Below are 16,570 nucleotides of genomic sequence, written 5' to 3'. Positions count from 1 at the left end.
CCTTGCAGTTGTAAATCTATATACTCTGATAATCGACTTGTTACTGAACACATCCCTGCTGCTATGGGTCGTCCTGGGGGGTTGAATATATCCTTATGACTTTTCGGTATATGGTAAAAGTATGGTATATCATATGATACCTCACAAATATATTTAAACTCCAATTTAGATATACTGTTAGAAGCTAATACGTTGTCCATTAGTTTATGGAATTCAGTCACTATATCATTAGTGGGATCTTTCTGTAGTTTTTCATAATACTCCTGGTCATCTAGAATCCTTAATGCTTCTGTATTATACTGTTTATAATCAATGATGACTATCCCCCCCCCCCTATCTGCTAGCGATCGCATTCACCACATGTCAGCGGTATGTAAGAAGATGCCATTTGGTCTTATTTTGATATACGTTTGAGTTGTCTTTATGCTTGATAAAGTCGCGATTTGGGCGACAAAATGCGTTGCACTGGAATAAAAGGATAGTATTTACAATCACGGAGGATATTCGAGGGTCTATTCCTGTGAGTGCGGACGTACTTTTTCCTGTCTGTCTATTTCCTTAAGATAGGCCATTGATAGCAGATCAGTGAGGGTCTGCCAACTGAGACCACCGCTGATCAGCTATTCGCTGAGCTGATTTCTGCAGGAAGTAGACAGCTACATTCTCACTGCAGTGGCCAGGCTTGGTATTGCAGGCCAAGTCTCTACTAAAATAAATTGGAACATTTCCTGTAATACTAAGCTTGGCCACAGCAGTGAGAATGGAGCTGTTGGCTTCCTGCAGAAATTAGCTCAGAACATGAGCACACCAACCCAGAGATCAGCTAACCAACTCGTCATGGCATAGCTTTACCCATGTGATTTCTTTGAACAGACTAATTTCCTTGATCATAAATATTTACAGGTGCATCGCAGAGAAAAGGTGAGAGAGGGAGGCCACTCCATGTCATTCTGTTGAAGTTTGCTGTCTTGGTAATGCTGAGACAGATTCTATGGATATTGCTCCTCTAAGGCTCTTTAAGGGTCCTTTTAAATGGGTCGATAAATCATTGAGATTCCCGCATCCAGCAGGAATCTGAAGATTATTGCTGGGATGACAAGTTGGGCATCTCCACCCACAGATTCTTGCCATGTAAAAAGGGCCCTAAAGCAGAGAGGGATGAGAGAAAACTCCTGGGACTTTGTATTGTGGATTAAAGGAGCATTTTGCTGAGAAGTATAGCCTCAAGTTGGAAATCTTCAAAGCCTGAAGGTTAAAGAGGACGTTCTTCTAGGTGCATTCAATTCCTTTCACAAGAATAGTTTACCTCCCAAAACAAAGTAGGAAGGTGTGTGAGTCTGTGAAGGCTTTTGCCGACTGTGGCACTGCAGCTGATTTGCTAGATTTTTATTTAGCCCAGAGACTGGGTATTAAACCTGTGCCTCTGGAAAAACTCATAGGTATTTCTTCTTAAGATGGCACTTCTTTACTAGGGGGATCAGCAAAGTTATGTTAAGTAATGGAGGAAATGTTAAAACCTACGACGTATGGTTGTGCTTAGAGACAGGAGAAATATTCCCTTTTACTTTAGTTTATCACAATAATAACAATCTATATCCATGGTGGTGAGCCTATTGCACACATGCTGGAGAGGGCACGCAGAGCCCTCTCTGCTGACATGTGCACCGACAGCTGCTTACCACGATAGTGATTACCGTCCGGGATCCCGTAGCTCCCCGGACAGTTATAACTCAGTGGCGCTGATCCCCAGTGTGTGCTCTGACGTCAGTGCGTGTACCCGGGATCCTCCTCCCCTGACTTCTCCTTTTTAGTTCTGCAGGAAAGGAGAAGGGAGAAAAAGTTCCGGGTTCACTAACTGATGTAAGTGTGCACCCGGGATGAGCGCTGAAAATAGGAGGAGCAACGCTGACTACAAGGAGGAGGTAAGTATATGGGTTAGAGGGGGGAGGCTATTACAAATGGGGCTACTGTGGGGTTAATATTACTACTTGGGCTACTGAAGAGGTTAACATTGCTACTGAGGGGGTTAATATTACTGGGGCTACTGAAGAGGTTAACATTGCTACTAAGGGGGTTAATATTACTGCTGAGGCTAATGAGAGGGTTAATATTTCTACTGGGGCTATTGAGGGGGTTACTATTTCTACGGCAACTACTGAGGGGGTTAATATTATTACTGGGGCCACTGAAGGGGTTAAGATTACTACCGAGGAGGTTAATATTGCTACCGAGGGGGTTAATATTACTACTTGGGCTACTGAGGGGGTAAACATTACTACTGTGGTTACTTAGGGGGTTAATATTATTACTAAGGCTACTGAAGGAGTTAACATTGCTACTGAGGGGGTTAACTACTAGGGGCTACTGAGGGGGTTAATATTGCTACTGAGAGGGTTAATATTTTTACTGGGGCTATTGAAGGGGTTTACATTGCTATTGAGGGGGTAAACATTGCTACCGAGGGGGTTAATATTACTACTGGGGCTATTTAGTGGGTTAATATTACTACTGCGGCTACTGAGGGGGTTTATATTACTGGGGCTACTGAAGGAGTTAACATTGCTATTGAGGGGATTATTATTACTACTAGGTTTACTGAGGGGGTTAAAATTACTACTGGGGCTACTGTCAGCTTAATATTAGTACTGAGGCTACTGTGGGGTAGATATTACTACTGAGGCTACTATGGTTTTAATATTGCTACTGAGTGAGTTAATATTACTGGGGGTATTGTGGGGTTAATTTTATTACTGGGGCTACTGAGGGGGTTAATATTACTGGGGCTACTGTTGAGTTAATTTTACTACTGAGAGCCACTGTGGGCGTCACTATTGTTATTGCGGCCATTGTGGGGGACACTATTACTACAGAAGCCACTGTGGGGGACACCATTACTACAGAAGTAACTGAGGGGGACACTACTACTATTGTGGTCACTGTGGGGGACACTATTACTACAGAAGCCACTGTGGGGGGTGGGGGGGGGTCACTATTATTACTGTGGTCACTGTGGGGGTCATTATAACTACAGAAGCCACTGTGGAGGCACTATTACTACTGTGGTCACCGTGGGGGACACTATTACTACTGTGGTCACTGTGGGGGACACTATTACTACTGTGGTCACTGTTACTACTGAGGCTACTGTGGGGGACACTATTACTACAGAAGCCACTGTAGGGGGGGCACTATTACTACTGTGGTCACTGTGGGGGGTCACTATTACTACTGTGGTCACTATGAGGGACACTATTACTACTGTGGTCACTGTTACTACTGAGGCTACTGTGGGGGACACTATTACTACAGAAGCCACTGTAGGGGGGGCACTATTACTACTGTGGTCACTGTGGGGGACACTATTACTACTGTGGTCACTGTTACTACTGAGGCTACTGTGGGGGACACTTACTACAGAAGCCACTGTAGGGGGGGCACTATTACTACTGTGGTCACTGTGGGGGGTCACTATTACTACTGTGGTCACTATGAGGGACACTATTACTACTGTGGTCACTGTTACTACTGAGGCTACTGTGGGGGACACTTACTACAGAAGCCACTGTAGGGGGGGCACTATTACTACTGTGGTCACTGTGGGGGGTCACTATTATTACTTTTTTTTATTGCAACATCGCATGAGTGAAAACATTGCAAATGAAAAGGAAACCATTGAAAAATCACTGTTTTCATAATGCTGCATTTTTACTCACTCTCGCAACACGTGAAAATCTTGCGATTCTCTGGCGAGTATGAAGGCGCCCTAACTTTGGCGTTTATGGACTAGCTGTAGCCCTACATGTAAAAGTTAAAAAAATAAGTTTTAAAAAGTGGAAAAGTAAAAAGAAAAAAAAGTTTGGTTCATCTTCCCTCATGGATCATATCCGTGACGGGAGATGAAATTAGATACCTGAGGCCCCCTGGATTTATCCGCGGACCTCACCCTGGCTGCTGCGCACACACGCGTCGCCAAAATGGTGAACGCATTCACAAAAGCCGCAGATTGCCAGGGTAATTTAAAATCTCTCCGCATCTGGCTACTACAAAACGTAGCCATGAGCCTTGAGAGGGGGGGGGGGGAGTATGCGGGTATTGGTCACATGATTTCCGTTATCCAAGGGAGCCAGGAAGGAAAAAGGTCAATGGCTACTGTCATGGCTTGAACCAAGGACCTCTTGTGCTCCAGTCGGCAGCTCTCTCTACTGAGCCATCCAAGACTTGGAAAGCTGCTCTGCTAAACTCCCAGCAATGTTCCTGTGGTTCCTGATTTGTTTTCCTGTGTTGGCTTCATCCTGCTCCTAGTTAGGGCTCTTACCCACTGGCGATACAACTTCCTTGCGATGCGAGAGTGAGTGAAAACGCATAACGAAACCAATGATTTTCAATGGTTTTATTCTCATTAGCGATGTTTTCACTCTAACCTCGCATCGCAAAGAAGAACATGCAATATTTCCCATTGTTTTCAATGGGGCAAGCGACTATTTGCGTTCGTGGGGAGAAAAGATAAGGTTTACCAGTTGAATATATAATTTATTATATTTATCGTCATCAGAGCAACGCGTTTCGGCAGGTAACGGTCGCCTTTTTCAAGCTCATCTAAAACACATTTACAAACAAACATATATAGATATACCGATCCTACTCACATGCTGCAGCAAGTTACGAACAAGCCGGAGAATGCTTACTGTGATTAGAGAGGGGGTGGGATCGCACCACCCGATAGAACGTTAACGTCGGTAAGTGTCACCGGGAATGCACGTAGCGTTCCATGTATTCAATAAACTTTAATTAGACCGTGTTAGATAAACAAACCACGGTCTCCGCAATCCGAACTTAGCACACCACTATTAAAAGTGCTGTATTAACTGCAGATAATATAAAATAGCATAATTACAAAAAACAAAGACTATCTATCTATTGAACAATATTCATATAATCTAAATGTAAATAATAAAAAATAATAAAGTAATAAGAAGGTTTTCACCACCAACAATTCATAAAATCATAATATTCCTAAAAAACACATTTTAAAAAAAATCTAAATTCATATAATACAAAAACTACAATAGATATCTAAAACAACTTTATATCTATACCTAAAAATAAGTTTTTTTAAAAAGATTTTTTATAATTTTATATTACATAATATATAAAAATTTTAATATATAATAAACAGGGACCAAACTGGAACTTATAGGTTTAAACTTTTTTCTAACATTTCGTTCAAACCGTACGGGGTCAAGGTATTAAGCCTATGTATCCAGAACATTTCTGTCTTACGCAATATACTGATAGATTTAATGTCAATGTATTCTAACGGAGTGACACTCATTTTCGAAAAATCTGCATTATGGAAATCATTAAAATGCTTAGATAAACTATGTGTGCGCGTAAGTTATTTTTTATATTGTTGATGGTTGTTTATTCGTGTTTTTAATTTATTTATATTTCTGCTCTGTACTTTAATTTGCACGGACACTCCATTAAATATATTACTTTCGATGTGCTACATGACATGCGTTGTGAGATGGTATTAAAATCAATCTCAGTTCTTCTGTGCGAAAGGACGGCACAACATTTACATTTACTATGAAGACATTTAAAAATACCAGGTTTGGTGGAATTAATTAATTTCGGTTTTCTTTTTTTGTCAGGGTTCGACGGGGCGATAATATTTTGTAGCATTACATTTCTTTTAAAAATCAATGAATAGTTTTTATCAAGGTGACCGGATAAGAAAAGGATCGTTTAAAAGGATCGGCAAGTGTTTTTTTTTAAATACCTCTACTTAAAACATGATTATTATTAAATCGGGTGATGAAGGCAGGATTATAGTTTTTATTTTTTAAAGGAATTTTTTGCAGGTTTTTTTTTGTAGATCTTTATTAGTAGCTATTTTATTATACGCGTCGTCTATAATTTTAATGGGATCATTTTTCTCTTTGAATCGCTCCTTTATGATTAACGCTTGCTCCTCAAAATCTTTATCTAAGGTACAATTTCGCCGTATTCGCTTTAATTGGCCGTAGGGAATGTTCTGTTTCCAGTGTTTAGCGTGACAGCTATGGTAATCTAAATATGAGTTTTTGTCTACTTTTTTAAAATGAGTCTTAGTTATTATCTTATGGTTGTTATGCGTTAATACTAAATCTAAAAATATAATCTGGTCACGACTAGAGGTACACGTAAATTTTAGATTATCATTATTATTATTTAGATTATCGACATATGTACTTAAACTAGCTTGAGAACCTCTCCATATAATTAACCCTTTCCAATCCATTTATTTTTTCTCACCCATTCTCCCCAGCTCCAAATAATGATCGCCGGGTCAGGAGACAGAAGGAGAATGCACAAGACGCCGGTCAGGTAAGCAGGTCCTTGCACGGTGCAGGCTTCCGGCTCGGCGTTCATGTGACCGCCGGGGGTCAGGTAACACCGGCGGTCACATGATCGCCGGCCGGAATCTATGCATTGCATAGCGCTAATTGAGCGCTATGTAATGTGTAAAGCAGTGGGCAGAAAGGGTTAAAAACCCTTTCTGCCTTCTCCTCGGGGGTCCTCAATGAGGACCAGTGCAGGAGTGTATCTGCACCCGATGTGTCTGACGATCGGGTGCAGATCCACTCCTGCACTGCAGTGTCGGGCCTGCCCCGACATCGGAGCTGTGGAGGAAAATGATGATGTCGGGGCAGGCCCGACATTGGACTGGAAAGGGTTAAAAGATCATCGATAAATCTTTTAGAAAAAATAATGTTAGTATCTACAGAGTAAGATTTTTCGAAGTTGCCCATAAAAAGGTTTGCAAAAGCCGGTGCAAATTTACAGCCCATGGCTGTACCGAGGGTCTGCAAATAAAAATTTTTCTTATATAAAAAATAATTATTTTTACGAATAAAATCAATGACTTTCAAAACGAACGTTTTTTGGTTAAAAGGTATTAAAGGATCATCATTAGAGATGAGCGAGCGTACTCGGATAAGCACTACTCGCTCGAGTAATTGGCTTTATCCGAGTATCGCTGTGCTCGGGGCTAAAGATTCGGGTGCCGGCACGGAGCGGGGAGCTGCAGGGGAGAGCGGGGAGGAACGGAGGGGAGATCTTTCTCTCCTTCTCTCCCGCCCGCTCTCCCCTGCTCCCCGCTGCGACTCACCTGTCAGCCGCAGCGGCACCCGAATCTTCAGGGACGAGCACAGCGATACTCGGATAAAGCAAATTACTCGAGCGAGTAGTGCTTTTCCGAGTACGCTCGCTCATCTCTAATCATCATTTAAAAAATTAAATTTTTAACAGCTAATAAACCTAAATTGTGGGGAATATTTGTATATAACGACTCGACATCCAATGTGCAAAAAATATAATTTTCTTGCCATGTTAATTCATCAATCAGATTAAGCAAATGGCCGGTGTCTTTCAAATAGGTCGGGAGGGATATTACATATTTTTGTAGGAGCCTATCAATGTGTTCGGCCAGTCTACTGGTGATAGAATTGACCCCTGCAATGATTGGCCAGCCCGGTGGATCTAATGTATTTTTATGCACTTTTGGGAGGTGGTACATGAATGGGATTTCCGGTTCAATTGAAGTAATATATCTGCCTTCATTTTCAGTAAGACCATTTAATAGTATCCCTTCATTAATTAAAATCTTAAGTTTATTCATAATTTGATCGGTAGGGTCACTTGGAAGGATCCTGTAGATATTATTATTATTAAGGATTTCTAGATTTACACGATCGTAACGATCATAGTCCATTAAAACAATCCCCCCACCCTTATCGGCACGTTTAATAACTAAGTTAAGATCATTATGAAGATTTTTTAAAACACCTTTCTCATGACGCTTACCGACGTTAACGTTCTATCGGGAGGTGCGATCCCGCCCCCTCTCTAATCACAGTAAGCAGTCTCAGGCTTGTTCGTAACTTGCTGCAGCATGTGAGTAGGATCGGTATATCTATATATGTTTGTTTGTAAATGTGTTTTAGATGAGCTTGAAAAAGGCGACAGTTACCTGCCGAAACGCGTTGCTCTGATGACGATAAATATAATAAATTACATATTCAACTGGTAAACCTTATCTTTTTTCCCCACGAGCGCAAATAGTCTTTTTTGTTTTTTCTGCATTATATTGTATGGAAACAAACATGGTACCAGGAGCACATCCAGCACACTTTAGTAGTGAGGCAATATATGCTTAGACAACTGAAACCAGAATCCATTGATCCAATTTAGAATCGTAGACGGGAGCAGTGACAGCATTTAAAGTGCAAAATTTAAAAAAAGTCTATATTCTTCCAATGACATAATAGCAATGTTTTGACCAGAAGGTCTTTGTCAATGCCTTCTCTGACCACTGATTAGGATGTCCGGCAGTGCTGCCCTGACAGCAGGCTGGACGATCCACTGATGTACGGGGTCTTGAGCGGCAGGCCCCTGTCCCGTCAACTAATGATGACCTATCCGGAGGATAGATCACCAGTTAAAACAGTACGGAATTCCCTTTTCAGGAAGATGTGATTAATTTCAGTAAGAGAAACCAAGTAATCTTGTAGATATGATACCTTTTAATGGCTATCAAAAATACATGATGTTATAGCGAGCTTTCAGACCTTTTAGGATCCTTGCTCAGGCATAATGAAACAGATCTGGATGGAAAAGGCACGGACATAGCAAGACTAATTTGCACTTAAAACAATACCAAACAGGATGAGCAGAGAAGTAAATACTTAATTAATCCACAGGGAGACATGGGCCTGTGACCTCCTGACACCAATTTAGAGATTGTAAAACTGTTGCATTCCTTGCCAGTGGACTAATTAAGTATTTACTTCTCTGCTCATCTTGTCTGGTATTGTTTTAAGTGCAAATGAGTCTGTGCCTTTTCCATCCAGATCTTTTTCATTATGCCTGAGGAAGGATTCTAAGAAGTCCGAAAGCTCGCTATAACATCACGTATTTTTGTTAGCCATTAAAAGGTATCATATCTACAAGATGACTTGGTTTCTCTTACAGAGAACAATCACATTTTCCTCTACTGGCTAACAAATACCAAAACCTTTTTTTGTTTTACCTTTCAGGAAGAACACATTTGTACAATACATGAAAATAGTTACTCCTATGTGACTCTTCTGCAACTCAACAAGAAATGCCTTCTAAGAACACGATTATTACATTCTAGGCATGAAAAGGACTTCTCTCTGATGGGACTTCTGACATACAACAAGATGTGATTTTAAAATTAAATATTTCCCATGTTCTGAACATGAACTGGGTTCTCCTCTGTAGTAGTTCGTTCATGGTCTACTGGATTTGACTGCACAGTTAAATATTTGCTATATTCTAAACTTGAAAATGGTTTCTCTCCAGCATGAACTTTTTGATGGTCAACAAGACTTGCTTTCCGTGTGAAATATTTCCCACACTGTGAGCATAAAAATGGTGTCACCCCTGTGTGACTTCTTTGATGTTGAATAAGGTGTGATTGAACGCTGTAACATTTGCCACATTCTGGACATGAATACGGCTTCTCCCCCGTGTGAGTTCTCAAATGTTTAATAATATCTGATTTCTGTTTAAAACGTTTGCCACATTCTGAACAAGAAAATGGTTTCTCTCCTGTATGAATTCGCTGATGTCTAATAAGATCTGATTTCTGGTTAAAACATTGACCACATTCTGAACATGAGAATGGCTTCTCCCCTGTGTGACTTCTGTAATGCTTGAGAAGGTATGATTTCTGAGTAAAGCATTTTCCACATTCTGGACATGAATATGGCTTTTCCCCTCTGTGAGATTTTTGATGGTCTACAAGATTTGATTTCCGACTAAAGCATTTGCCACATTCTGAACATGAAAATGGCTTCTCCCCGGTGTGACTTCTCAGATGTTGATTAAGATATGATTTCCAAGTGAAACATTTCCCACATTCTGAACATGAATATGGCTTCTCCCCTGTGTGAGATCCTTGATGTTCTCCACTTGTGTGACTTATATTCTGTACATCAGACTGTGATGAGTCAGAAGAAAGGACCTGTATAAAAAGATCAGATGACAGATCTTTGCTGTGAATGATGGGGGGTTCATCTGGGATAATGACATGTTCTTCATAAGTGTCCTGTTTGATATCACAATCATCTACAGATAACAGATATTGCTCTGAGGTCCTAGTACCGTCATCTGCCAAAGAAAAAAAAAAAGATGCCTTTAATATAAGCCTTAAAAATTAAATTCTGAGTTATGCAATGAGCACTTATCAATGAGCTCCGTATTGCTTTATCTGGCATTCACACAAAGAATGTGCTGCCAAAAACGATGATTGTGCTGCACAAAAGATGTAATCGGTCAATGATTGAATGTTTACATGTGTAGCTTCACATGATCCAACCACTGGAAAAAAAAATGAACATTCCTAAGAACAATTATTGGGCAGTGTGAAAGAGACTTTAAACGGTGTTGGCAAAACAGGTCACAATCTAACAGTAGACCTCGTCACGTGTGTTACCTGGTGATCTGAGGGATTGCCGGGTCTCCATCATGAGGTCCTTGTACAGATCCTTGTGTTCTAGATACTCCCACTCCTCCATGGAGAAATAGACAGCGACATCCTGACACCTTATAGAAACCTGACAACACAATATACAGTCATTACCCAGAAGCCTCCAGTGCTGTTACCGTATAATGTCCCAGCATTCCCTGCAGCATCACCTCTCCAGTCAGCAGCTCAATCATCTTGTTTGCGAGTTCTAGAATCTTTTGTACATTGATGTCGTCATGTATGAGAGGGTGAGGTGGGGGCCCTGTGATTGGGCTCAGGGGTCTTCCCCACTCAATACACACAGGGGCCTGACAGCCATCACTAGAGGTCTTCTTCACTACTGTGTAATCCTGTAAATGGGGAGACAGTAATAAATATCAACACATACATTTCCAGAGGCCATCACCTCTCCAGTGACATCATCTGCTATTACCACAGATAAGAATGATGTAATGTGACATCATCAGAATCTCTCCCCTCTCCAGTCACATCATCAGAATCTCTCACCTCTCCAGTAAGCTGGAGGAGTATCTCTAGGGTGAGACCTAATATACTCTCTTCCAGCTTGTTCCTGTCCCTTTCCATCCTTCATGTGTTAGTGAGGACAATTGTCTTATATAAAAGATATAAGCGGAGGATCCTATTTTGTAGGGACCTGAAAGGAAAGAAGATGAGCCACTAAAAAAAAAATGCACAAAATCTCATGGCATGAAATACTTTAACTAGAAGCAATAAGGGGAAGTGCTTGAGGACATATTAGTCTGTGGTCAGGAAAGAACACTGCAGCCTTCCATCTATGTAAGGACCCGGCCACACTGTCTTCTGCATCATCCGTTTCATGAACAGAATGCAGCCTGACTATGGGTCTCTGGACCTGAACTTGGAGCATGATATGCGTATATGATTCTCAGAGTTCGGATCCCAGCCCTGTGGTTAGGCCGGGATATACTGCTGCACTACATCAGTGAACCGGATGGTGGAGAAGACAGTGTGCCGGGCCATTGAAAATTCTGCATTGTTGATGTGGAAGTTGTATTAGACAGGCAATCCAAAATGTGTAACGATTCAGTCCACCCACAAATATGGTCCTTTTTAAAACACAATTGCTGGTAGCAGAGTATCACGAGCTCAGCTGTCTCTCACTCCCATTGAGATGTATGGAGTGGTGAAAGTACTGTATATACTTGAGTATTACCTGACCTGGGTATAAGCCAAGTGAAAAAGTTTTACCACAAAAAACTGGTAAAAAACTTATTGATTCGAGTATAAGCCTAGCTATACTCCAGTATATACTAGGTAAAAAAAAAATAAATAAATAAAAATCGCAATACTCACCTCCCAGCTGGCGTCTGTGTCCCCGGCGCAATTGTCTCCTGGCGGTGCGGTAAACTGCTTGAGAATTCTCCCCGCTGTCATCTCCCTGCTCGGCTTTGAATTCCCCCGACATCAGCGCTGTGTAAGTAAGTGCTGTGATTGGATCGAGCACCAGCCAATCACAGCTGGCGCTCGATAAGCCAATCACAGCCATTCAGTGATGTCATTCATTGAATGGCTGTGATCGAGCGCCAGCTTTGATTGGCTAGCACTCGATCCAACCACAGCGCTTACTTACACAGCGCTGACGGCGGGGAAATTTAAAGCCGAGCCAGGGAGATGACAGCGGGGAGAAGTCTGAAGCAGCTTACCGCACCACCGGGGAGACCATCGCGCCGGGGACACAGACGGCAACTGGGAGCAGAGTAGTGTATTTTTTGTTTTTCTACTTCACTTGAGTATAAGCCGAGGGGGAGCTTTTTCAGCACAAAAAATTGTGCCAAATAACCCGGCTTATACTCGAGTGTATATGGTAAATACACACTGTTGCTCCATTTATGACCAGCCTCACAGGGGGACATGGGACCTTGTTCAAGCGATCGTGGGGGTCCTAGTTGTTGGATCCCTACCTATAACTTAAGATTTCCAGAATATGCGTTTAACACCGGCCCCCTATAGGAATGTTTCCCATCTTCCTGGCGCCGTGATCTGTTTCCCTGGTAGAACTGAAGATCTGCTTTCTCATATAGTGGCTTTGGGTTGATTCACAACATTCTGCAGCTCTTTTTTGCTGTAATTTCATTGGTGTTTTTCTTTCTCCAGATCGTTGCGACCAGATGTTGCTTTGATGCCTATAGCAAAGTATGAAAAAATAAATAAAAAAAATCTACATAAAAAGCAGTTTTTGTTTTTTGCCTTTTTTCCTCATATCTTTCTCCACAAGACTTGAAATACACAAGAAATAACCGGTATATCAAATGTTATGTAATAAATAATGCCACTAAAAGCGCTGGTGAAAAAATCTTCACAAAGTGCTTAACCCTTCAATCACCAGCCTTTTTTTGGGTTTTCAAATTTTCACCCTTACTAGTGTTGAGCGAACTGTTAAAAAGTTCCACTGGTAAGCTAAATTTTGACAAAAGGCTTGTTGAGTCCTAATTAGTCTGAACTGTGTATAAGGCTGTCGAAGAGCCATAAAACAACTCCTCCGCCTCTCAAATTCGACCAAGGATAACATCTGCTTGTTCAAATTTGAACCTAGGACCCGAACATTACAAGGCAACAGTGCTAACCACTGAGCCACCGTGCTGTTTCTGCCTTCTTCACCGTCTCCTTCCTTCAAAGGAGAAGACCTTCTTTCTTACTGCTCCATGTAGGTTCCAAAGTGCAAAGTTCCCAAGGACAACAGCTACATGGAGTTTGTATTTTGTGTTTCTTCTTTTCCTTCTCCTTTGGAGGAGGAAGAAGGCAGAAGCAGCTCAGTGGTTAGCACTGTTGCCTTGCAGTGCTTCGGTCCTAGGTTCAAAATCAGATCAGCAACATCATCTACATAGAGTTTGTGTTTCTTCTTCCAAGGAGACGTAGGAAGACAGTGGCAACAAAAGCATGGTGGCTTGGTGTTTAGCACTAGGTTCAAAATTGACGAAGGACATCATCCTAATATCTGCATGGAGTTTATATTTTGTGTATCTTCTTTTTCTCCAGTAAGAGAAGGAAGCGTTAGCGGCTTCGGCCAAAATGAACCATCTGAGTTTGGGGTTCACACTGAACCAAACTTTAGCAAACTTCAAGCCGAAACAGGTTTTGACTGTTTCAGTTGGTTCAACACTAATCCTCGCCTTTCAAGGACCCTAACTTTAACAGTAATTGGAGGGCGTGTTTATTGCGTGACGAGTTGGATCGTTTAATGATACCATATAATGTATTAAATGCAATTCTGCCATTTTTTCAGGAGGGGGTTGTTTTTGCAGCGTTCATGATGGGTTAAAAATGACATTTTTTATTTCTTGTCTTGGGGCAGTACCGCTATGACAGCCCGCTGTTTATAGACTTTATATATTTTAAAAATGAAAAAAAAAAACCAAATTTTATTTAAAAAAAATTCTTTTTGTTGCCTTATACAGATCCCTATAACCTCTCTGTTGTAGGAACTGTATGAAGACTTGTTTTTGAGGGGCGAGCCGTAGCTTTCACAGCTGTCAGTTTAGGGGACACATGACCTTTTGATTACTTTTTTTTTTATATTGCGGGGGAAAAAAATGGTAAAAGGAATTCTTTGAACTCTGAATATTTTTTTAATTTTTAAAATATGTAGTTGACTTCATTTTTTATTTCCTTCAGTGTTCTCAGGGAATTGAAGTTGCAATTGTTTGATCACTTCCACAATATATTGTATTTTTGAACATGCACATATTAAGCCCTACCAAAGACCACAGGCAAGGCTTAACACGGATAACTATATTGCAACCATGCAAGTTTTCAGGAGGCTAAGAGCTACCATGGCAACCCGTAATTGTATCACGGGGGTGCGGTGGTGAGGGCACCCCCTGCCCACCGCTGCCTCCAGCTGACAATTCACATGGCGTGGTCAGAATGTGAGCTGTCAAATAGCCTTAATGAGAGCCAGTGCCACCTGCGGCTGCTTGCGGGCCCCAAGCCTGCTTCATACCCACCCTGCACCCATGTAACATACATGAACGGCACGGAGAGGGAAAAGGGTTGTCAGCGCTTCTAAAAAGCCAGCCAGCAGCTGGAGGAGTTTTATGCTACAACTAGCTGATATACCCGGCTTCGCCCAAGTTAATTTGGTACTGGTGTTTATCTGGTGTTCACACGGAAATCTTATGAAGTCGTGGTTACTTTAGAGATACTGAGGAAAAAGATATGTTCACCATTTTGCGTAGTTCTCTGCGTTACCCAGGAAACACCACGGGGAGGTAACCATGTGACGTTTCCTTTATATAAAATGACATCAGGAAGTGAGAGAATTAGATTACATACATAAAATTTGGACACTAATTCTTTTGCGCTTAGAATTGAATAATCGAGTTGGGACCCATTAGCTTTTCCTATTTATGACATAATCAATGCTCGTGCCAAATTTCACGTTTCTATGACACCGGAAAGTGAGAAAATTACATTCCGCACGTAAAATTTGGACGCTAATTCTTTTGCGCATAGAATTGAATAATCGAGTTGGGACCCATTAGCTTTTCCTATTTTGGAGATAATCTATGCTTGCGCCAAATTTCATGTTTCTACGACATCGGGAAGTTGGAGAACTTTTGGCGAGTCAGTCAGTCAGTCAGGGCTTTCAGCTTTATATATATAGATGTGCACCAGTTTCTGGCGCTCTCATTAAGGGAGCGCTCACACGGGCGAGTGCCACAGCGGTCCAAGAGAGTCTGAGCGATCTCGCACCTACAATTCGGCGATTTCTGATGCGATCACGAATAGACAGTTTGAAAGCAGTGCATTGTATTCAGCGCGGTGAGAACGGCGCACCCTAAACCGACCCAACAGATGCGGGATACAATTCTGGGGGTAACTTACCTGCACCTTCCCTCCTCTTCCTGGACCTTCTGTTCCGCTGCTTCGTCTTCCAAGTGGCCACGATGGCCGCCGCCGTTGTCAAGTGATCTGATCACAACTGTTAGCTGCTCTGTGAGCAAAACTGGAAGCAGCGGCACCAAGAGAAGATAAAGGACTGCGGAGACACCCGGCCAGTCCCTGGACAGAAACCAGAGGCGCTTCACATCTGTTGGGCGGTCAGGCCACACCCATTTTATATTCTGTAAGTGGCGAATAGCGGCATAAACCCAAAACGTCACAAAAACATCACCCAGGTGTTGTACAGGTCATATCACCTGGTGTAGTGTGCGCTGTCCGCCACTAGATGGCGCCTGTCTACGGAGGAACGCAGCACAGCTACTGAACTAGGACAGAAGAGGAGGAAAGCCGCTGCTATCAGTCACCTCACAGCCGGGACGTCTGATCCCACACAGGGAGTGAAGGGTTAATAATAGCCAGCAATGAGGGACACACAGACCTCCACCTGCAGAGTCCACAGCAGCTTCCAGGACCTGCGATGACATCACCGTCATGTGATCAGTCGCGAGTATGGGAGGAGTCAGGGATCACGTGACCGGAAGTTGGGCGACGTAGGCCGGGCTCTGCCGAGCAGGTTGGGAGGGGCAGGATGGATGGAGCAGAGCTGAGGAGCCATCAGGTCAGCCGCCGCCCTCATGGCTGTTCATACTAGGCATTACACCCGACACTTATCGCTGTACAGCTTCTAATTCACACATGGCAGACACAACACCCGCCGCCATGCAGCAGCCTGACAGGCATCCCACCCACCCACCCAGAAGGTGCGGGGCCGCAGTGCAGAGTCTGTGACCGCCGTCCTGGACGCAGACACCAAGGGGGGGAGGTCAGCGGGCACAGACTGAGTAGCGGTTCTGGGGCTGCAGGATGAGTGGAGCGCTTGTAGGGACGCTTCCCGCCAACGGGAGAGGGGGAGGGGAGAGGGGCGCGCGATTACTAGGAAGGGCATTATTATTACTGTGGCCAATAATGGGGGCGCTATTGCTACTGGGGCCGCTATAGGAGGAAGGGGAGCGAACGGAAAGGGGGGTCACTTATTACTACCGGAGTCACTATAGGGGCACTATTAATTTTAGGGCCACCAATATAGAAGACACTATTGGAGCCACTGTG

The 16,570-nt window shown here is 42.6% G+C and overlaps 2 protein-coding genes across 2 annotated transcripts in view; both read right to left on the bottom strand.

Moving 5' to 3' along the window:
• Positions 1-9,049: 9,049 nt before the first annotated feature.
• LOC136629226 (zinc finger protein 84-like) overlaps positions 9,050-16,570 on the bottom strand; it is a 47,283-nt gene continuing 39,762 nt past the window's right edge. Inside the window, exon 6 of the mRNA XM_066605401.1 lies at positions 9,050-9,962. Within this exon, the coding sequence (XP_066461498.1) occupies positions 9,242-9,962 (721 nt within the window). The 3' untranslated portion in view covers positions 9,050-9,241. The remainder of the gene's footprint in view (positions 9,963-16,570) is intronic.
• Positions 9,956-15,943, bottom strand: LOC136629215 (gastrula zinc finger protein XlCGF66.1-like). The gene is made up of 6 exons (XM_066605394.1): positions 15,900-15,943; positions 12,481-12,702; positions 11,045-11,192; positions 10,708-10,887; positions 10,505-10,625; positions 9,956-10,033 (listed from the first exon to the last, which is right to left on the bottom strand). Exons 3-6 carry the CDS (start codon positions 11,120-11,122, stop codon positions 10,020-10,022), a joined length of 393 nt encoding a protein of 130 aa, XP_066461491.1. The 5' UTR covers positions 11,123-11,192; positions 12,481-12,702; positions 15,900-15,943; the 3' UTR covers positions 9,956-10,019.

This window comes from Eleutherodactylus coqui, chromosome 5 (assembly GCF_035609145.1).
Source record: "Eleutherodactylus coqui strain aEleCoq1 chromosome 5, aEleCoq1.hap1, whole genome shotgun sequence".
In the NCBI taxonomy this organism is placed as follows: Eukaryota; Metazoa; Chordata; class Amphibia; order Anura; family Eleutherodactylidae; genus Eleutherodactylus; species Eleutherodactylus coqui.
The sequence above is the reverse complement of the archived record's forward strand: the minus strand, read 5'-3'. Positions and strand labels throughout refer to the sequence as shown.

What these genes read in the sequence shown, in the direction of transcription:
- LOC136629215 (XM_066605394.1), bottom strand. Translation starts at nt 11,122, where the DNA reads ATGGAAAGGGACAGGAACAAGCTGGAAGAGAGTATATTAGGTCTCACC. An exon ending in TCCTCCAGCTTACTGGAGAG is followed by an intron (nt 10,888 to 11,044) that starts GTGAGAGATTCT and finishes CCCCATTTACAG; the next exon opens with GATTACACAGTAGTGAAGAA. An exon ending in TTGAGCTGCTGACTGGAGAG is followed by an intron (nt 10,626 to 10,707) that starts GTGATGCTGCAG and finishes TTGTGTTGTCAG; the next exon opens with GTTTCTATAAGGTGTCAGGA.